This window comes from Phocoena phocoena, chromosome 3 (assembly GCF_963924675.1).
Source record: "Phocoena phocoena chromosome 3, mPhoPho1.1, whole genome shotgun sequence".
NCBI classification, from domain to species: Eukaryota; Metazoa; Chordata; class Mammalia; order Artiodactyla; family Phocoenidae; genus Phocoena; species Phocoena phocoena.
In genome coordinates this window covers 112,675,911-112,697,843 of record NC_089221.1, presented here as the reverse complement: position 1 = coordinate 112,697,843, position 21,933 = coordinate 112,675,911, and the positions used below count along the sequence as shown (strand labels likewise).

At 55.3% G+C, this 21,933-nt stretch overlaps 1 protein-coding gene across 2 annotated transcripts in view; it reads right to left on the bottom strand.

Annotated features, from left to right (window-relative positions):
* Positions 1 to 8,505: 8,505 nt before the first annotated feature.
* The window catches only part of JADE2 (jade family PHD finger 2), a 37,461-nt gene continuing 24,033 nt past the window's right edge, over positions 8,506 to 21,933 (bottom strand). Inside the window, exons 9-11 of one of the 2 annotated variants that reach the window (XM_065873898.1) lie at positions 13,303 to 13,420; positions 10,587 to 10,715; positions 8,506 to 9,314 (exon numbers count right to left, since the gene is read on the bottom strand). In XM_065873898.1, coding sequence (XP_065729970.1) covers positions 8,506 to 9,314; positions 10,587 to 10,715; positions 13,303 to 13,420 — 1,056 coding nt within the window. The remainder of the gene's footprint in view (positions 9,315 to 10,586; positions 10,716 to 13,302; positions 13,421 to 21,933) is intronic. The other variant, XM_065873899.1, reaches the window with a different exon arrangement.

Sequence of the window (21,933 nt, the reverse complement as noted above, 5' to 3'; positions counted from 1 at the left end):
ACCTGGGACTGGCTTTGCCTGCACAGTGTGGAGATCTGGTGGTTCCATCCATCGAGCAGGAGAAGCGTAATAGAAGTAGATGAGGGGAGTACCCTGCCTTCTGATCCCCTAGAAAAGTCCTGAATTTGAAAAGTCAGGTGGGCAGCGTGTCCTAACTCATCACACAGCCCAAGGGCTGCCCAGCGGACACTGGACTGGACTTGACTGACCTCTGTGGCTCCCGGGCTCAGAACCGCCTGTGAATAGAAACATCGTTTCAGAGTGACAATTACAGTTGAATTTAAGGAAGACATTTAAAAATTTAATACAGATGGCTTAGCAGTGGGTTGCTTATAAAGTGACAGGCTCTGTGTCACTAGAATTCAGAGGCTGTCCTAGAGAAGGTGGTGGACAAGACGTGCTTTCATGCCCCCCCCACCCCCCTAAACACTGAGGTCCTATCACCCAGATGCGGCTCCTCAGATGAGGGCCAGGTAGGACCCAGGACTGACGGTGCAGGTTGGTACTGGTCCCATACACTTTCTTGACCAGAAGGATGTGCTCCTGGAGGGCAGAGGGGTCCCTAAGATTTAAGCAACCCCTCTGGTTCCGGACGTCCCTACAGGGCACACTGCTCCCTTTGCCGTGAACCCATTTAGGAGTCTTACGCTGGACGAGGCAGCTATCAGGCCCGTCCACGGCAGCTCCTTCCCAAGTCTCCTAGGCTTCCTTCTGTAAGCTGATGAGCATGAATAGTACAGCTGGCGTGTGGGAAACAAAGTTCTGTATACCAAGCACCTGTCGCCAGAACCAGGCAATCACCCAGCGTCCCAAGATAGCAGTTCAGAATATCCACAGGTGATGGTTTATTTTGCCGACTCACTTTTCTTACTTGGCTTCTCCTGCAAACCCTGGTGCTCTTCTGAGTTTCGTGCTGCTCCCAACATTCAGTCCCCAGCCATGGAACGTTCCTTCTTTGCAAAAGAGGGTGAGGGTGCCGGACAGGAGGAACTCGGCTACCTCGGGCCTCGTGGGTTACGAGGTTTCAGGATGGCCACCGAGGAACCGGGAATGCTGGGAAGGTGGGTGTTTCTCAGGCGTAGGCAGCTGACTGGCACAGGCATCACGTGAATGGCTTCCCTGATGAACACCAGGTGCTTACAACCCGCCCTTAGCCGGCCCCGCCCAGGCCGCACGTGGCCAGTCCCTGCCCTGCCCCCAGACCACAGGTGTCCTGCTTGGGCGCAGGAAGAGCCGTGAGAACTTGTAAACAGCGGGGCTTCGGGGCTTCGCCGCTAGGATTCCGGGACTCAGTAAACAAATCCCTCTGGCCTCCTGGCCTCTGGTCAGTCTGCCAGCGCTAGAGCGCCCTCTGCCTAAACCGCTGTTCCCCCTCCCCTCACCCAGTCAGTGGTTCCTCATTCTGTTCCCTTCACATCCATGCCCAGTAGGAACTCTCAGCCACCCGGCATGGTGGGCCCAGTAGGAACTCTCATCCTCATTTGACAGATGAGAAAACTGAGGTCCAGAAAGGGCCAAAACACAGTCCCTAATTCTGCATTACCATAAGGCCCACAAGAATCCATTTCTAGTCACTTTCTCCTTTGTGGTGTGTTCATGGATGAATTCTCTGGACCTGAACGGCCACAGTTAGCTAACGTTAACTGAGGATGGAGGGAGAATAAGGGGGAATTGCCCACTGAACCCAAACCCCTAGACCTGGACAAGCCCACCCTACAATTGCTGTCACCCAAATCACAGAGCCCCCCACCCCCAGCCTTGCCAGCGAGGCCTCGGCCCCATACCCAAGCCTGGAGGACAGACACCTCACCTTCCTTCCAGTGCCTGCAGGCCCTGCTCAGTGCTTAACCCTGTCACCGTCCCAACCGGACCTTGTGTCTCACCTCATGATCACACCTATGGCTAATGCTATGCTCCTACTGACCCCTCACCTGGTGACAGATGAATCAGCGGCCATGATGGCATTCTGATTGTGTGAAAGCCTGCAGCGTCTTCCTGCTCCTGCTCTGTCCAAGTTCAGTCTGGAGGCTCATGTAGCCCCCTCTGCCAGCCAGCCCCACCTCACCCAGCTGGACTTAAGGTAAAATGAAGGGCCCCGGCAGACTCTGACCTGATCCTCACTGACCACATCCTCTGACCATGGACCTAGAGAAAGCAGTATCCCCAACCTCTTCTCCCATTTTACAGATGGGAAAACTGAGGTACATCAAGTCAACGGCAGAGAGAAGAGTAGAACCCTGGTTTCCTCGGCCTGGGTCAGACATATTTTCCTACAGTGCTGTGCAAAAAACTGTGAGGGTTGGGTTAAAATAAAAAGAAGACTTGAGTTTGAGTTGGGGGGCCCAGGAGAGTCATGGGTGCTCTAGGAAAGGCAGAGGCCCAATGTGAACTCTTTTTGTTTTTAATTTTTTTAATTAAAATTTTCTTAAATTAACAACATTTTTTTGGCCGCACTGCACAGCTTGTGAGATCATAGTTCCCCAACCCGGGATCGTAGCCGGGCCCCCCGGCAGTGACAGCACAAAGACCTAACCACTGGACTGCCAGGGAATCCCCTCTTTTCTTTTTAATGTTTTAGAATGGCTTCTTTTTCCTTAACATTGTGTTTGTTGTTGCAGCAAAGCAGTCATACATTATTAAATGTAGCAGGGTTCCTTTTTTTTTTCCTATATAGTATTCTTTTTTTAAAAAAATTGTGGCAAAAAAAACACATATCATCCGGCATCAGGGCTGGGCAGCAGATGGCGTCCCAGATCCTACCCTGCAGGAGTTTCACAAGAACAAGGCAAGTTCAGGGTGGGCACGAGAGTCCCTCCCCGCTGCCGCGCAGTCTGTGTGTCATTGCACCTGGTTTTGGGACTATCGGATTAAAGTTTGTCTCCCACACTGGCCTGGTCTCTGCGGAGGGGCATGTGGTCATCCCAGAGTCCTCGGGGCCCAGCAGCTGATGCCCCGTGAGTGCTGAATCCATGTGTGCATGAACGAAACGGCGGGAGTGGACACCTGGCCTCCCCTCGGATTCCTGTGCCATTGGCTCATTAGTAATTATTTTATACTGATTACAGGTTCAAGTGATCGTAGTTTGGATATAATGCATTAAATTAAAAAATTAAAAAATTAAAAAATTCATTTTACCTCTTTCTTTTTACTTGTTAAAAATGTGGCCACTAGAATTACTGATGCGGCTCACACTTTTATTTCTACTGCACATTGCTGCTTTGGACCCACAGGTACCTTGACCTCTCCTGCCCCACAGCTTTGCAGCTGCAGGTCTGGCCACGGAGCCCCTGCATCACTCTTCTGGAGCACTGCGGTCAAGTGGGCCTGGATTTGGGAGGAGGGAGAGGCTGGGGTGCCGAGCCCAGGGCAGCTGGCCCAGAGAGCTGACAGCCCCAAACCACAGCTAGGGGGGCTGGCCGAGCAGGAGCCCCCTCAACCCTGGGGCTGATCCACCAGCACCTCATGCTGACTGTGGTTGAGGATGCCGAGTGAGCCCTTCTCACGCTCCGCTGGGTGCCCTGAAAGAACCCACACAGCTCTGTCAGACAGGGTTCCCAGGTCCCAGCAGCAGGGATGTGGCCCCTCAGTGAGGGACACCTCCCTCCATAGGCATTCAAAGCACATTCGCTCACCCCAGGTTTCTTTCCATCACTTTTCTGCATCGGGGGGAATCACAGAACTTTGGATCTGGAGGTGCCCTCGGGGACTTACCTTCTACTGCATCAGTGAGGAAATGGGGCAGTTCTCCGTGGTTAACAACTAAGTCAGCGGCCCCAGAAGCTAGATTCCTTGAGTCTCAATTCAAGCCCCTTTCCACACAGCCTCCCCTTGGGCTCTCAGAGGAGGTTCAAAACCCCTCCGCACGTAGCTTAATCCATCTTTGCGCTTGCCGAGCCCTCTACCCAGAGCGCTTGTTGTCCCTTCCTCCCAGCCAGCTCCCCTTGGGCGAGCAACTAGTTATTCTTCAAGTCTACGATGCCTGGAAGTCTGGAAGCTCCGGGAGGGCAGGGTCCTGGTGCCATCCACAGTGTACGACCCAGCACACTGGCAGAATGAGATGTATCTCAGTAGACTGATGGTCAAGTGAATGAATGCATGCATGAACGAATGGTGTTGCTTCCTCAGAGTAACCTGAGTGTACCTCTGCCCAGTCAGCCCAGGCCTCCATAGTACCTCCCAGCTCCCTCATTGTGTCCCTGCCGGTCTGTGAGCTCCCCCAGGGCAGAGATAGATGGTGGCTACATTCCCCATACTTTACAGAGCCTGGTCCGGAGTAAGTACTCAGGAAATAATGAGTGAAAAACAAGCCTGGGCAAAAGCCTTCCCTGATCCAGGGACAGAGGCTCGAGTTTCCTCCCAAACCTTCCCACTGCCCCAGGTAGGTGGCTCAAGGGGTCCCGACTTGAACGCTGAACTTCACCTCTTAGCGGGGGTGTGGCTTTGCGAAGCTCCATCGTCCACTCTGAACTCCAGGGGATGAAAGCAGTGAGGAGAAAATGAAATATGCCCAGCCCCAGTGCGTACTGAGCGCTTGCTAACGTCCCTTCGGACAGCCAGGGAACACTCGCCGTTTCAGTGAACCTCCACCCCCCGCCCCCGGTGCAACAGAGCCTCACACCAGCCAGCACAGAAAACATCGCTTTATTAACTGCGTTTGCCAACACATGAGGAGTGCGGAGGGGTCGTGAAGACACGGGCCCTAGTGGGGGCTGGGCTCTGGAAGACCCCCAGGAGTGAGCAGGACAGGATGGGACTGGGAGCTATGCGGCAGCGGCAACACAGAATCATGCAGGGCACGCGGGCACCGGCCACCCCCAGGCGGCCATACATTCTATTGCTCATGAAGGGTAGCAAACATGGACAATGTACAAAAAGGAGAAATAGGTTTTCGCGTTAATGAAAAATACATTTTTTCTCTACAAAGGAATCTTTTCTAATACAAGAAAATAAATATTGCAACATAAGCCAAAAATAATTTAAAATTGCTCTTTTCAATATATTTTCAATATTTCTCTTGTATATTAACAAATGGCACATCACTTTCATTGAAACAAAGACAGAAGGTGTCTCCTCCTGTGACATTCATATCATCCCCCCACCCCGAGCCGATGTGGAGCACAGAGTGCTGTGCATCCGAGGGACAAAGTAGCAGGGAGTGCCTTAAAGAACAACCAAAGGCCCCAGACTCCAGCCTGGCTCTTTGGCCAATGTGGCCAGCTGGGCCAGGGGCATGGGAAGGGGCCTCCCCAGGGGCCTTGCTACAGGCACCCAGGCCATTCTACAGAGCTTCGGGCGTGGGCAGAGGTTGGCCACATCTGGCAGTAAGCAAGGAAACGCCAAATCCAGCTGCTGCCAATGTCTGTTAGAATCGAGCAGGTGATTCTCGAGGAATTGTCCCCCAAGTCCCATCGTGTGCCCATACACGACACACACAGATACGCCTGCACTCGGACACACACAAGGTGTGCTCTGGAACAGGCTCACACATCCACAGTCCAACACCCATGTTTGGAAACCTGGGTGGCTTCTCCAAGGAACCTGAGACCTTCACACTGCAAATGCTCACACACTGTCACCGAGTCAGAGCTCATTTAATAAAATAAACCCTTCTACCTTTCTTCTCCTTATTTGTTCTAAAATACATTTATGATCCATAAAAATACTTTCCTTGCACATTATCCTTTCTCACTGTGATGAGGGGGAAGGAGGTGGGCAGTGGGGACTGGGAGGGTGGTGATGACAGCCCGGATGAGCTCCAGAGCAGCTTCTCCCTCCCTGAGGAGGGCCAGTGAGTGTGATCAGATACGGTCAAGCGAAAGATCTGCCTCAGCCTCTGGTCTGGAAAAGGCCTCCTACCTTCTTCCCAGCTTCCCATCTTAAACTCCGAGGCGGCAAAGCCGTCGGCAGGCTGGAAAAAGAGCGAAGGGGCTGTGGCTAATAGCAGAAAGGCCAGCAGTGGGAACCGGTTATCCTCGTCCTCTCTGCAGCCCGGTGGACATCCTAGGGGTGGACAGCTGCCTGACAAGGACAGCTCTAGGGCGTGGCCTGGGAGATCCTGGCCAGCCAGCCTTACAGACACTTGGACTCCGTGCAGGATGTGGGCCCCAGGGATAGTTCAATCCAAAAGCAAGAGCCAATCGGGAAAAGGGTCGGAATCCAGAGGCCGACTTGAGTAGAGGCCCTCTGCAGAGTGCTGGCTGCCCGACCTGGCCCACCCAGTCCAGACCCTGGCCAGACCCACTACCTTCCCACCCTGCTTCTCTCCCTACCCTCACCCCCAGGGAGCCCACACTCTGCCTCAGGATGGATGAAGGGTAAACAGGCAAGTGCCGAGTCTACTGGACCCGAGCCATTCCTGGTCCCCCCATCCCCCAGCAGAGCTTGGTTGTTCTTTAAAGCTCGTCCCTTTTGCTTCCTGTGAGGTCAGACTGAGCAATCCAGCACAGACAAGGTTGTGGCCCGAGGTGACCCGAAGCACGGGGAAGGAAGGTCTATTCAAAGGCAGTAAACAGAGAATGGGGTTGGGGTGCTGATGTTGACACTGCACTGGCCACTACTGCCAAGGCGGGCGGGCAGGCAGACTAAACTCTACATGGTAGCTCATGCCATCCCAACGCCCAGAGTCCTCGAAGCCCACTCCGAGTCTGCTCCGACTGGACAAATCTGTCCGACCCTTTCAACTTAGTCGTTGTCTTTGTTTCCTGTTTTGATAAAATTCACATGAAACTGAGTGTCGATGATCATGCCACTGTCGTACCTTGAAAATTTGGAGTCGGGGATGGGTGCTCGAGCTGCTTCCCCATCCCGCCGATTTGCGCTTCGTGTGTCACGTGGGGGCAACCCCATGGTAACACTTTTGCCACGCTGGTTTCGCCATCAGTCTCCTCCCACGGTGAGTCTCAGAGTTCAGGAGAGCTCACAGCGGGCCCAGCCTGGGGATCTGAAATCCAACACCAGCAGCAGAACAGCATCCTCATCCAAGAGCTTGCGCTCGCCTCCTGGACGTGTGCGATGAACATGTTTCTATACTTGGTTGCTAAAGAGCTCCGTTTAAAAAATAGTCCAAGTGACAAGTTGTCAGGTCCAGGCTGTGCTGTATTATGGTCAAAATATTCTTTGGCATCCACAGAATGATTCACTGGACTTTTGCAAGGTTCTTGTTGGAGAAGTTCTGGCTTTACCAGTGGCAGAAGTGATCCAGGAGTAATTCATAAAAGAAAGAAAAACACGTTTTCACTGAATTCCTTGTTTTGTTTGTTCCCTGAGCTGTCACCCTGGGGCCACTCCACTGAAACTCTTCAGAGCTACTACCTGGGACCTAGAGGGTGGGGTGGGAAAGGCAGGACGGTGATGGTGGGGAGGGAGGGAATGGCTGGGAAAGGGGGTTAAGGCTCGGAGGGAGGGAGGAACCAGGGAGATCCAGCAACACTTAAAACAGCCCCAGCAGGCCGTCACTGACGCGTCCTGGGCCCCGGGATCCCACTGCTTGTTGGAAAGAGGAGTTTCCAAAAGGAAACTCAGGAAGAAGCTCATCTCTTAGCAGGACTGGGAAACTTGAAAAGGCAAGTGGTCTGGTCTGGTCAGCTATCTGGGAGTGATCAGACCTCGGCCGAGACTGGCCCCGAAGGAAGGAAGGAAGGAAGTTGGAGTCCCAGAGTGATTCTCTGCAGTGGGCGAGTCTGAGCCCCACGCCCCCCATCTGGGCACTGGCCCTCCCTTGCAGCCCTCCGCCGGCACTGGCGGCTGGCTGGCTGGGAGTCCCCTGAGAAAACGGCACAGCTCAGGAAGGATTCTGGGAAGCCCTTCCCAGAGCCGCCGGGCTGGGCGCTGGCAGGGGCAGAGCAGCAAGGGGGTGGAGGGTCACGGGGTGGGCGGGCAGGCCTCTGATGATGTGGGTCGATCAGGAACGGCTGTGGCTCCCTTGGAACCAGCAGGCCCTCTTCGCCCCCTCAGTGCTTTCTCGTATAAGCTCGTTGTGCTTGTGACAGTGAGTAGACTCTGGCTGGGTATCACTTATTATACTTCCTTGGGGATCAGTGGAGTGCAGCAGGACCCCCCAGATGGACCCCAGTGGGATTTGGGGGCAAGGCGGGACAGGTCTTGGGCTGGCCCATCTGCCATAATAATGCCCAAATGACACTCTGTGTCACCCAGTGGCAGCAGGCTGGAGTCCTGAGCTCTTCTTCACCTTGCCTACGTGTAGCCAGGAGCCCAGGAATACCGCATGGGCCGGGCGGGGATGCTGCCGCGGCAGGGATGGTGCCCAGGACCTGGTGCGGTCCTTGTGGCCAGAGCCATGTAAGGAATCCTAACGTCCTAGGCCAGCACAGAGGAAAGACAATAGTGTGGAATTCGAAACTCTCTTTATATTAAAAATAAAACCACAACAGAGTGGCAGCCTCGAGGGTCTGAGACACTCAGCAGAGATTGGAAATGGCAGTTGTGACTGGGCTGAGGCCTCGTGCGCGGACCAGAGCAGGGCCCAGGACAGGGGCAGGGGGTGACTTAGGAGGCCAGTACCCCCATGCGGACCACCTCCTCAGCCCCTGCTTCCCGGGGACCCCGCTGCACCCCGCTGTCCTCGGCCTCCACATCTGAGTCGCTCATCTCCCCGTCAGAGAAGTAGCCATCAGTCTCAGTGTCAAAGTGTAGGCTGACCTTTGGCCTCTCGGCCACAGCAGAAGGCGGTCCTGTCCCGGCATCAGGCCTGGCACTTGGCGATCTCCGGGTTCCCCTGCTCTCGCGGGGCGGCCGAAGCCGGCCTGAGGGCTTGGGACTCGCCGTAGGGCCAGGCACTTGGACATTCGAGTCGGCAGCCATTGGGGCTGCCTCGTCTGGGGTCTCGGGGGCCAGCGGTGGGGGGCTCTCGGGAGCTGCTGGGATGGGACAGTCCTCGGCTGTAGGACTGGATGGCAGGTGAGAAGGTGTTCGCCGTGGTGGCTTCCTGGCAGGTGGCCCCTGACCCCCCTTGCCGCTGCCAGCATCCTGGCCCCAGGGCTTCTTGGGGGTTTTGTCTGGAGTCGTCCGTGAACCGGGCCCATCCTGTGGTGGTTTCTTCTTGGCAGGCAGGCGGGTGCGGCCACGGGTCTTCCTGGCAGGGTCGCCAGGTCGCAGTGAGGGGTCCCGCATGAAGCTCAGCAGCGTCTCCTCGTCCTGCAGCAGCTCCTCCGACAGCAGCCCCGGAGCAGGGTCCTCGCGGTGCCCATTGTTTAACGACCACTCGCTCATGGCCATGTTCTCTGCCGTGATCTGCACCGACTGCGCCAGCCAGCTGTTGAAGAAGGTGCCGTCGATGGGGAACGAAGTGGACAGGCCTGGCCGAAGGGAGAAAGAAGGCAGGTGAGATGCCAGCAGGTGTTGTGTCCCACTCTCCTTCAGGAAGCCCTCTCTGACCCTCCCCTGCACACCACCGTACCTTCCTCCCTCTTTCCCTCTGTGCTATACCCTGTTGAGTTATCTTGTTTCGTCCATGCATCCTGCCAACACCGCCAAAAAGCAGGCTCCACACCAAATACCCCTCTCCCCAGAAGGACGTCCTGCTCCTGGGACAGGCTTCACAGTTTGAGAAGCAGAGCGTAAAGTGAAAATGTGGGCTCCCTGTTCAAAAATTTTAAGAATTTCAAACTGGCAACAGCAGAGCATGAAACCAAGCGAGGGCCCTTCGAGATTGCACAAGGTGGACGCCCAGGCCTGCCCATCACCCTGTATCCTGGGGGCATAAGGGATGGAGGAATGGAGGAAAGCACCCTCAGGCCACCAGGGGGCACTAGATTTTCATGTGTCGCTTCTCAGAGCTTCCAAAGCAGGTAACTTGGATATGGGCGTCAGGCGTGAACCGGACAGCAAGGTATATCTGGGTAGAAGGTCCCTTTTGGATGCCAGGGCCAGCTCCAGCTATGGGCCCTCCCTCCTTTACTGAGGTCTTGGGAGGTGGCAGCTGGTGAGACTGGGCTTCCCATTAGATCCCAAGTTGTTTCCTTCCTGAGACCGAGGAAAATAAAAGATGACCTGGGGCTTCTACACTAGAGCTGAGGTCGGGAAGGGGACACCACCCCTGCCCTGAGAAGTGCTCTAGAGGAAGCACGTGACATCCTAGGAGACAAAGCCCAAGGCTGAGGGTCCCTCTAGGACTGCTGTGCTTAACGGGGCAGCCATAAATAGGTCTGTGACAATGAGATGGGCTGGGCCAGGGCCACTCCTATGGGTCTCTCTGGGTGGCTCCCGGAAGATTTGCTGGGGCTGAAGGGAGGCCCATTTGAGGACATTCTGGCAGAGGGGGACAGGGACAGAGAATGACGGCAGGCCCTCACCTCCCAGCATGAGGCTGGGTTCCTGGAAGCGCCAGGATGGCCTAGCAGTCCCTGAGCTCTTGGGCCCAGTCTCCAGTCTACAAAAGAGGAACTCTCAGGATGCCAGACCCCAGCCTCCTTTACGGCTGGAAGGAGTGCGTGGGCAAGCAAGGGCCCGGCTACCCCTCTCGGGCGTCCCACTCTGCAGCAGGGATGCTGGTGGTCCCCATGGCCTTTCGTGGGGAGCTGCAAGTGGAGTGATGGTATGAGCCTGGCTGTGTGCACCAGGCCACTCACCAAGCTGCCCCAGGACTGAGTCGGACCCTGCCTTCACTTTCTCTTTCTTCTCGGGGCTGCCCTTCGGACCCTCGCGGCCTTTCCTTTTCGAGTCGCTCTTCTTGCCCTTTGCTCTCCTCCCAGACCGCTCTGCGTCAGGGAAAGAGAGAGCAGGAGGGAGATGGTTACCCCAAGCAGCCCAGCCAGAACTAAGACCACTGTGTGGCATCCAAGGAGTCCTCCCCATCAGTCAGTGCCTTGCCTTCTAGGTCACCTCCTCCTGCCTCTGTGGTCCAGGCTCTGAGCCACGTGGGACCTGGGATAACTGGGGCTCCAGTGAGTCGGGGAATAGCTAGTGTGGGAGAGAGGGGTAACTGCCCTTGAGGGGCTTGGTGAGGGGCACAGGGCCACGAGGAGGGTGGAAGACCACTTTGTAGGACCTGGACGTCTGATCTATATGGCCTAAAGATCTCAGGACAGAGTCCTGGTGGGTGGGAAGGCTGGAGGTGAGTGGACAGGGCAGGGCCTTAAATGCCAGGCCAAGGAGCCAGACCTGAAGGTGGACAGGACACTCTGAGGAGTGAAGAGCCTTGGGTTCCACTCCTGACACAGCAGGCAGCGCCCTTGAGCAAGTCCCCTGCCTCGCTCTCCTGGTCTGCTTTGATGGGAGACTCAGGGTACACACCTGGCCCTCATATCCTTTTAGTCCATGACCACATGGGTCTGGGGAGCCGTAGAACACAATGGAGCAGGGGAGGGACATGTTGTGGTGGGGAGCTGCCAGGAATCTTCTCCCAGCTTCTCAGCCAGAGGCTGGAGAGCTTCCTGAGTAAGCGTTTAAGAGAAGGTTGAGGAGTGTGGCCCCAACTCCGGGAATCTTCCCAGCTCTGCTGTTAATTCCCTGTGTAACCTCAGGCCAGGCCTCAGTCTTCTCATCTATCACATGGGACCGGTGCCTACATACTTCAGAGAGGGGCTTCTCAAGTCCCCCACTGCCCTCACCATGGCCTGAGCTCCTTCCAAGGGCACAAGACCTTGCACATCTGACCCTGGCAACCCCTCGGCCTCACTTCAGACATTTTCCTTCTGCCCTAGTTGCAGATATGCCAGTTTCCTTCCAGTTTCTCTAACAAGACAGCTCTGGCCTCCAGGTCTCCAAATATGCAGTTTCCCTGCCCTGTCCTTCACCTGGTTCAGCTCACAGCTTAAATACACTGCCCCTGGGAAACCTTCTCTAGCCCTCTGGCCAGACAGGCCTCAGCAATATGCCTGTAGCCCATGTCTCACCCCACGGGTCAAGCGTCACAACATTGAGGGCATCAGCTTCAGAAGCCAACTAATCTTCTCTCCAAATGCCCTGCCCTGACCAAAAGGTGGCCTGTTGCTGCCACTCCGGTCTAGGAGCTGCGAATGTCTCCAGCTCAATGCGGGGATGCCGACCCTCCAAGCTCCTGACCGTGGTTCTGGAATCCTGTGCCTGTGACGGCATACCTTACCACTCTCCACTGCCTTCCTGCAGTTGGAGGTGTGGCCATAGTGAGTCCTAAGAAGGCTGAGGTGTTCCGGCAACACCACCACCATGAAGCCAACCCTGATACCTCTGTCCCTGCACTGGCGCCAACGGCAGCCCCTTGGACACCACTCTCCTTTGTCTTTCCAGACGGTGAGCTCCACGAGGACAGGAAGCCTGTCCATTCAGTCCATGGCAGGGTACTCGCAGTGCCCGCCACAGAGCCCGGCATCCCGTCTATACTCAATCAGCGCTCGCCGAAGGAACCGACAGATGAGAGGGAGCCTGGAAAGGTTGGGCAGCCAGGAAGCTGCCATGGTCCTTGAGGTACACAGTCAGCCCTGACCTCTGCATGGCTGTGACCCACCATGACCCAGCACCTGTCCTGGGCAGTGCTGGCTTCTGGGGCCAGAGTAGGTGGTGATTCCAAAGCGCAGTCGAGGCAGCTCAGCTCTCGGGCGGGGGTGGGGCAGTAGCAGGTTCTCAGTCATTGGCTCTGGTGGTGGCCGGGCAGCTCTCCTCCCTCTACTCCCGGCCCAGCCTGACCCACAGGCCGAGTTGGCAGTGGCAGCCCCTGGCTTAAAAATCCCCCCATCCAGCTATTTCTGCTGCATAGAATTCAACATTAGAGTACCATTTTCTGGGCTAAGCCCTGCCTTCCTTAACATGTAAACAGTCCAGGCAGGGCCCTACTGTCCAGCAATATCCACAGCTAATAAGTAAGACCGCTGTCAGAGCTTCTTTGACCTTTGACTTCCGGATCTGTTAAATGCACGTGATGGCAAAAGCGTAAGAGCTGCCTTCTTCAGAATCGAAACGCAGGCACACAGGGGTTCAGGGAAGCTCGCCAGCTTGGGCCCTTCCTGCCCCAGCACCAGCACAGAGGTGCTGGGACTCCTGGTTTGTACCTGTTCACATGCAATTTCCTCCTGAACCACTATGGCCCAGCACCGCCTGAGCGCCCTGTGAACCAGAAAGCTCCACGAGGGCAGGTCCGAAGCCCACATTGCATCTTTGGCTCCTTGCCTGCCAACACACACCTAGGACCCCCGGCAGGGCCCCACTTGGGCCTACTAACTGGATACAGAGGGTAGGGGTGGGGGCCCGTGGCCCCTGACCCTGTACACATGCCGCATCGGGCCCCGAAGACGCACATCCTCACTGGGACCCAGCCCCTTGAGGGTGTGCAGAGGAGGGGTGGCGGCGGCCAGCAGGGGGGACGCCTACCTCGACACAGATCCTGTTCAATAAGTTTCATCTGCAGGTGGAATATCTGCTCCTGGAGTTTGCAGATGGCGTGTTTCGTTCTCTCGCGCCTTGTCACCATGTAGCACAGATTTCTAACCTGAGGAAACACAAGAGAGGTTTTCCACCTTACTCATAAGCAACCACCCGGACCTCCTAGCTCTGAGGGGCCACCACTGCCTAACCTGCCCAGGACATCTGGGAATCAATACCCAGGCCCTGAATGCATCCTCAGCCCTGAGCTGCAACACTCTGATCCAAACCACGGGGCCAAGGCTGTGTTTCGGATCACAGCCAGCAGGGAGAGCATCTGCGGAGCTCAGGCGGGCGACTGCCTTCCTCTTCTTGGCCTAAACTTCCGGGCTGAGTCATGCCAGTGCCCAAAGCCCTTCCAACGTGGTGCCCTGCCCTGTATACACAGTGCCCCAAGGCTTGTGGGGACCTCGAGAGATCACCAAGTTCACCCCTTGGCTCCCGTCCAAGCCTTCCTTCCATTGAAGAAACTTTAGCCACAAGCACCCCGGCAAAAACCACCTCCTATCCTGAGACACGAATGACCAGCACATGAGTAGAGAGCACTCCAGCAGAAGAGCTCTGAGCGGACAGGCTGTGCCTGCCTGATGCACAGCGGTCCAGCCCGCAGCTGACCCGTGTCCACTTGCTGCACTGGCCCTGAGCCAGGCCCACAGCTGCTCTGGTCAAGGGCCCAAGTGCACTCGGCCATATTCGGTCGGCTAGAGACAGAACTCCTCGTGGGGAAGGGCAGGGCCTCTCTGACTCCCTTAGGCCAGCTAGGAAGAGCCCCTTAGGGCCTGGGAGACCAGCTTGCTTAGCCCATGGGACAGGGCCCACCCTGTGACTGGTCTGGAAGCACCTGAAGGATGCGCCACATTGCTCCCTGGCCACCTGGCACCTCCCTCTGCCCAGCGTGCCATCCCTCACCGGCTGCTCTCAGGGTACATCACACCTCTGGGACCAAGACCAGGCCACCTCCCCGTCAGGACACTGCCTTGCTCTGGCACTTCTTCAGCTTAGGTCACAGTCTCCAGCAGCAACAGGGACAGCTGGCCAGAAAGTGTGGAACTGGAATCCCGGGTCCCACCAGATTCTACCTCCAGCTGGGTTCCGTCTTCAAGGCTGAGTTCAGTCTTCATATCCTTAACTGCCTGGGCATGACTTGAGAGTTCCAGAGCCCCTGCCTGTTGTCATGACCATCACTTCTACTGCCCTGGGGTAGCTGTCATCAGACCTCTCTGCTGGCGTGGGCCTCCTCCTCTCCTTCCTGAGTCTAGTCGTGAAGGAGACCCCGGAACACCTGAACCAGGCTAGCAGGCCTCTGGAGAACAGGTTCTGCAAGGACTCTCAGCAGTACTCCGCACCCCAGCCTAGACTGTGAACACCAGGCTCTCCTGTGGCCAGCACCTCCCCAAGGGGCAGCCACCTGGCCCAGCCTGCCCTTGCTTCAGCTCACTGGCACCGTCTGACTTCCTTGCAGATCCTGGACTCCCCCCACATGTCCCTAAGCACAGGCTTGTGTTGGGCCCTGGGCTCAGCTACGAGCAGTGCCACCAGGGCCCCTTTCTTCTGAGAGCTTGCTGCCCAGCAGAGCAGAGAGATGCTGACCAAGTACTGACCCAGGCAGCCCTGACCCAGACTTGGGGGTGGTGAGAAGGTTCCCTGGAGAAAGGGGCAGATAGGCCAGGTGGGAGGTGATCACAGAGGGACACAGGCTGAAGACAAGAACCCAGAGTAAGGCCAGGTAGGGGAGAGGAGAGCAAGGCCTTGTGGCTAGAGTGTCAGGCTCTGAGGCCTGATTGAGCCAGGTCAGGGGGAACTGTGGAGGGATGTGGGTGGTGGTGGGGACCAGGGAGCAGGGATGTGTAAGTGCTGAGACCCAGGAGTCATCCTTAAGGACCCAGCCCCTCCTCATCTGCTCCACAGCTGATCCATCAGTATGTCCCATCAGTCCTTCCTGGTGAACTTTTTTTTCTGGCCGCTTTGCACAGCTTGCGGGATCTTAGTTCCCCAACCAGGGATCGAAACTGGGCCCATGCAGTGAAAGCGTGGAGTCCTAACCACTGGACTGGAATACCACAGGGAATTCCTGTTCCTGGTGAACCTGACTCCCTCCCATCCCAACAGCTTCCTCCACCTCCTGGACACCCCCATCATCTTCACCTGGACAGCCAGCTGTTTTGACCTCTCTGCTATCCTGGAGCAATATTCTTGAAACATAAATGTAAATCCTCCTCCCCTTGAAACCTCCAATAGATTCTGCACTGGGTTGAATAGTGTCCTTTCCCAAAATTTATGTCCACCTGGAACCTTGGATGTAATTAGTTAAGATTACACTGGATATGAGTGAGCCCTAAATGCAATGACTAATGTCCTTATAAAAGGCCATGTGAAGACATACTGAGAGAATGCCATGTGACGACAGAGACTGGAGTCATGGGTCTACAAGTCACAGAACACCACCAAGGGTTGCCAGCAACCACCGGAAGCTAGGAGAGAGGTATGGAGAGTTTCAGCCTCAGAGCCTCTAGGAGGAATCAACCCTGCCAACACCTTGATCTAGAATTTCTGGCCTCTAGAACTGTGAGAAAACAAATTTATGTTGTTTAAAGCCACGGAGTTTGTAGTACTTTGTCGCAGTAGCCCTAGGAAACAGATATAGTTTTCTTCCTGTCACACTTAAAAAAACCAGAGCCACAGCTCAGAGCCTTGCCCAATTTGACCTCCCACAGTCATCCTCACAGTCTATGTCCCACAGTCCTCCAACGTCCAGCCGCACTGTCCTCCAGTCCCTTTCTTTCTGTGTCCAGCCCACTTCTGCCTTGGGGCCTTGATATACATTCAACTCTTGGCCCCAAATGCTCTTCAACCCTCTCTTCCCAAGGCTAGACCTCATCCTTCAGGTCTTGGCTCAAATATCACCTCCAGAGGGCATTCCTGTCCACCACATCTAAACAGCCCAACCTTATCCTCCTCATATCCTGGTCTCTTTCCTCCTGGCAGTCATGTGGCCAAGTACGCATGGGGACAGTAGGGATGAAGAGAGGTGGATGGATTCGTGGCTACTTTGGAGGCCTAAGAACAAACCATTCAATATTTCCAGCCTAAAAACAGATCAGCCAAGGTCTACTTCCTATTAAAATACAGATGTAGGGCTTCCCTGGTGGCGCAGTGGTTGAGAGTCCGCCTGCCGATGCAGGGGACATGGGTTCATGCCCTGGTCTGGGAAGATCCCACATGCCGCGGAGCAGCTGGGCCCGTGAGCCATGGCCGCTGAGCCTGCGCATCCGGAGCCTGTGCTCCGCAACGGGAGAGGCCACAACAGTGAGAGGTCAGTGTACCGAAAACAAACAAAAACAGATGCAGTTTCTTTCTTTTCTTTTTTTATCTTTTCGAAACACTAGAGCAAGGTTTCTTAAAGCAGGCTCAAATGAATTACTGGCCAAGATTACCCCCAAATCCCTGGGGTGGCTGGTTAAAAATACAGATTCCCAGGCTTGGGGGAATATCAAACTCTCTGGAGGCGGGGGCCCTCAAATATACATTTTACATAGCACCATGGAACCTGAGAACTACTGTCCTAGGCCAAGGGCCTCCAAAGTGAGCTGCATGGGCTATTATTGATTTTGACAGCTCATCACAGTTATAGGAAGAAAATATTAGAACTTCCAGTGTTTGGGGTTTTTTTTTTGGTGCAATTAGAAATTCTGATTAGGTTTGCTTTTATAACATACCATGGAAGATATAAATGAGATACTAAAAATACAATATATTGGAGGTAAATGCTCAATTTTCTTTCCATGATAAGGGCACATACATTACACAATCACTTATGTCTGGAGATTCCTGCTACGGAAGATTCTGTGAGAATCCCAATGGTGCCAACATTCTCTGGTTGGTACTTTGGTCACATTGTGACCCCTTATTCCCACTTCACCCTGGAATCATCAATTACTTCTCTCATTTCTCCCCATGTTACTGAATGTTGTAAAATTCCTCTTCCATGATGGCTTTTGGGGAAAACTATAGATACCACCTTAGAAGCCCACCCAGGCTATCAGACTTCTTACATTGTTTTTTTCTTATTATAAAGACAAAATGTTCTCTTTAAAAAAAAAAAAATCAAAGAGTACAAAATAGAATCAAGCGGAAAAGTCCCCCTGAACTAGAGCAGGGATCAGTAATAAAAGCAGGTTTTACTTTTTGATAAAATTGTTTTGATAACAGCAAGTTTTGCAAAGAGAGCCTGGATGTGGGCTGAGGAGAGGAGAGGGGCAGGGAGGACTCCCAGCCAGTTATCTTGAGCTAGAATGGACCAGTGTAGGGGGCATTCATGGAGCCTGGGGAGGTTGTGGTGGGGACAGGGGATACTGGGCATGAGATGCTGGAGGTGGGGAGGGGGTGTGGGCTGGAGCCAGCCTCCTGATGGGGAGTAAAGCTGGACTCAGAGAGGGAGCAGAACTGGGGTATCGGGGGGAATCTGGACAGAGCATCCACAGGAAAAGTGTTTCAAGACCAAGGGCATGCTTGACTGTGGCAACCAGGACTCAGAGAGGGAGCAGAACTGGGGTATCGGGGGGAATCTGGACAGAGCATCCACAGGAAAAGTGTTTCAAGACCAAGGGCATGCTTGACTGTGGCAACCAGGACTCAGAGAGGGAGCAGAACTGGGGTATCGGGGGGAATCTGGACAGAGCATCCACAGGAAAAGTGTTTCAAGACCAAGGGCATGCTTGACTGTGGCAACCAGGACTCAGAGAGGGAGCAGAACTGGGGTATCGGGGGGAATCTGGACAGAGCATCCACAGGAAAAGTGTTTCAAGACCAAGGGCATGCTTGACTGTGGCAACCACTGCTGAGAAGGCTGGGGGATGAGGATGGAGAAATGGGAGATGGAGGCTGTAGGTGGCCCTGGTGGAAGGTTCTGGAATATGGTGGTGGCAGGAGCCTAGGCAGAGTGAGAAGCAAGGAAGTAAGAACAGTGAGGGATGACAGAAAAGGAGAGAGAGTAACAAGGGTGAGAAACCCATGACTAGAGGGACACGGGGAGGGAGGACTTGCTTTTGAAGATGGGAGAAGGTAAAATGAATTCGGACACTGGAGGAATCCTGGAGACGGAGAAGGGGTGAAGACAAGATAGATACTCCTGTGCTGCGGGGTGTGGGCTGGAAAGAAATCCCTGGGGGGCGGGGAGGGGAGGACATGGGAGAAAAGGGCAGAGAACGGGTACAGAGGGCACCACCGGGCAAGGAGTTGGAGGGTTCTGGTCTGAGGAACAGGAGGTGAGGTCTGCTAAGAGACGGGGGAGCCCTGAGGGAGGGGAGCAGGAGTGCAGACAGGTGGTAACGGGGGAGCCCAGAATGCTGCTGGCTAGTGTCCCACCAAGGCTGGCTGGCAGGCATCCTGGGGGGCTCACTTGCTCACTGCTATAGGATCGCTCCTGGTGGGCTGAGTGCCTCCTACTGGGTGAGGCTCTGCCTGGGGTGTGGCCTTTGCACAGGTGCAAGGGACTGGCAGTGAGCTAATGCCACATGGGGTGGGAGTGAAGAAAGCAGGGGACAGTGAAGGAGGAACTGAGCAGGGAGAATGGGAGACTGTGGTGAAGAAGGGGGATTGGGGATTCGGGGCTATTGACCCAAAGCAGTTGGAGGGGGTGACAGGCTTTGAGTGGGTGGAGGGGCTAATGGGTTGGAAAAAATCCTAGAGTTGGGAGCCATGGGGTTGACGAGCTGGAGGCTGGAGGCCACGGCTGCCCGGGACAAGACAGGCTTTGGTGGGAGGTCAAGGAGACACAACCCAGGCACTGAGGACAGAGTAAACGAGGTGTGACAACTGCTGAGGAAGCAGGTGGCGAGTGTGGGGGAGGGCAGGACCTTCCTCTCCTGGAGAGAGCTATGGGGAGTTCCTACATGTCCATCCCCTGGGGCGTGTGTGTGTGTGTGTGTGTCTGAAAGCTGCCCCTGCCCTCTCGGCTCCTCTCAGGCCAGGTGAAACCTTCAATAAACTCCTGGTAACCAGATCCAGAGCCACAGGCAGTGAGGCCCCACGTAGCCCAAACCACGAGCACAGTTGCTAGGGGACACCAACCGGTGTTTGTTGGGCTGATCGCTGATCATCAGAGCTGCAGTTTTTTTGTCAGCTGTGAATAACTCTGGGAGGCTGCAGTGGCCATGCCTTCCTGTGCTGTCTGCCACAGCTGAGGCCTAAGGCTGAAATCTTAGGAGAGCATATCTTCTAGGCTGACCGTAAAATGGGATTTCATGCTGGTGGTAGCATGACCCCTGCTTCTCTCAGCAAAACTCCTGCCTTGGGAGGCAAATCAATCAGGGAGGATGCATGATTCCTGGGCCTTAGCACTGGGCCTGCCCTTTCAGTCCTCCCTGGAGGCCGCCATCTGAGCAGCCCACCCTTCTAAGACACAGAACAGCAACAATAACCACCACTAACAATGGACGGTAGTGTGCTAAGCTCTATCCCCTATCTTTCCTGGGATCTAAGGTCAGCTAGATCCTTATTCCCATTTTACAGGAAAGGAAACTGAAACTCAGAGAAGTAGAAACTATAACTCAGAAGGCACAAAGCTGGAAGTGCTGGAACTGAATGTAGACCCAGGCTACACACAGCCTCAGTCTCAACCCCTGCCTTGAATCCTCAATGCATCCAGCCCAAGCTGGCGTGGTGCCCAGAGACAGGCTGGATACTCTTGACTGTTGGCACAGGGTCATGGTCAGAGACTGGGCCTGCTGGCCAGGCCACCAACAGTCATGGGTCTTTGCAGAAAGCCTCCCCCATGGCATAGTTCTCGGCCCTGTTCACTCACTCGAGTCACCAACGCATGGCCGTGAAAAGATCTGAGGCTGGACCGGAGGGGGTCAACTGGCGCATGGCTGTAGGACTTCCTCTCCTCAGCCTGCCAGGGCTGTGCACTCCCTGGCCTTGCACTCAGCTGGTGCCCCTCAGCCCAGCCTGGAGGCTGCTGGAGAAGCAGCATTTTGACAGGGCCCTCCTGAACCCTGAGAAGCTGCACAGACTCCAAGGCTGGCCCTGCCTCCTCTTCCTGGGGAAGAGTGGACCAACTCACACCTGGAGGGCTTTGTGCCTCAACCAAAGGGGTCTGTGAGGCACAGACCCAGGAGCCCCAGAGCTACCTCAGTATCCTAGCCCATGACAACCTCAGCCCCTGGCTTCACCTGTACCAGTTGACAATGGGGTCGAGAGGTCGGGGGACTGATAAGGGGGTACTTTTGCCCAGGAAATGTACAGAATAGAGAATAAGCCAACAACTCTCTGACAAACTCCTCTCCTATTCAGGCCCCAATTCAACTCAACTCTAGAAAACACACATTCCTCCAAGGCTTTCTTCACCTCTCTGAGCCCCACCTTCCCCATCTGCTCCTTATGGATGGCAATATCTACCTCTCATCTCTTTTTCCAGGGTGATGGTTCAATAGGTGAGCCCGTCCCCTGACCTCTCCACGCAGCCTAGCCAGGGCCAGACATGTGGGCTGAGCAGCACAGACCAGGGAGGTCAGATGTGATGAGTCGTTTGGAAACAGGAGGGCTAAAAGCAGGGTGTCTGTACTCGAGACCCTGCGGGTGGAGACTCGAGGGTGGCCTGAGGACAAGTGTGGAAGCAGTTTTGGTCTCGGAAGGATTTGTACCTGATGGCCCTGGGAGACAGGAGGCTGGGCTACCCAGGAAGCGGTGACTGCAGTGTAGGTGGCCCTGCTCTCTGTCCTGGCTGGAGCCGTGGACATTTGGTGATCCCCCTGCCTCCCACCTTCTGACCTGGTGGCAGGCTGGCTGCCAGGCAGTAAGCTCCCTCCCAGGCCAGCAGGGTCATTTCCACGTGACCAGGCCTCAGGGCAGATGCGTGGGGTGCAGGAGGGTGGAGAAGCCGGGTCCAGTTTCAGAGCTTCCACCTCCATGCCCCCCTGTCCCGCCCCGCCCTGCCCACAGCACAACATCTGCTGAATTGCTCTAACCATATTCTACAGACTCGCCAACTGAGACATGCCTAAGTAAAGCAGCTTGCCTTAAGTCACACAAAGCCCCCTTGATGCTTCCACCCCGGCTGTTTCCCAGCATGGCCTGGGCAGCGGGCAGGCATGTGAGTCTGTGTCCCCCTGACATGACCCCTCGTACTCCGAATCCTAGAACTGAATGTCACCCAGAGGAGAGGCCAGAACGGAACCTGGGGTTCAGAGGACTAGATCAAGGGCTTGGGACACCCTGCTTCATCCTTGGGGTGCCCCCAACTTGGGGGGTGGTACTTTATCAGCTGGAGGAGTCAGGGGAGGGGTACCAAAAAAGCCAAGTTCAAGGGCACGCTCCACAGAAGGCAGGACTCTTTCCCCTTCTTTCTGGGAGGAACAGCAGGCATTAGAGGCTCTGGGGGGCCTCCAGGCTCTAGGAAAGCAACTCTCACTGGTCCCCAACCTCCACGGCCCAGCCCAAAACCGAGGTGTCTGCACATCTTCCTCATCTCACTCAGCCCCCAAAGCGATGCGCCTGGACCAAGGCAAGATCCCCTGCCTCCCAGGGCACAGCTGAGGGCTTCTGGCCAACGCACTCACTCCATCTGGGCCCCGTGATTCC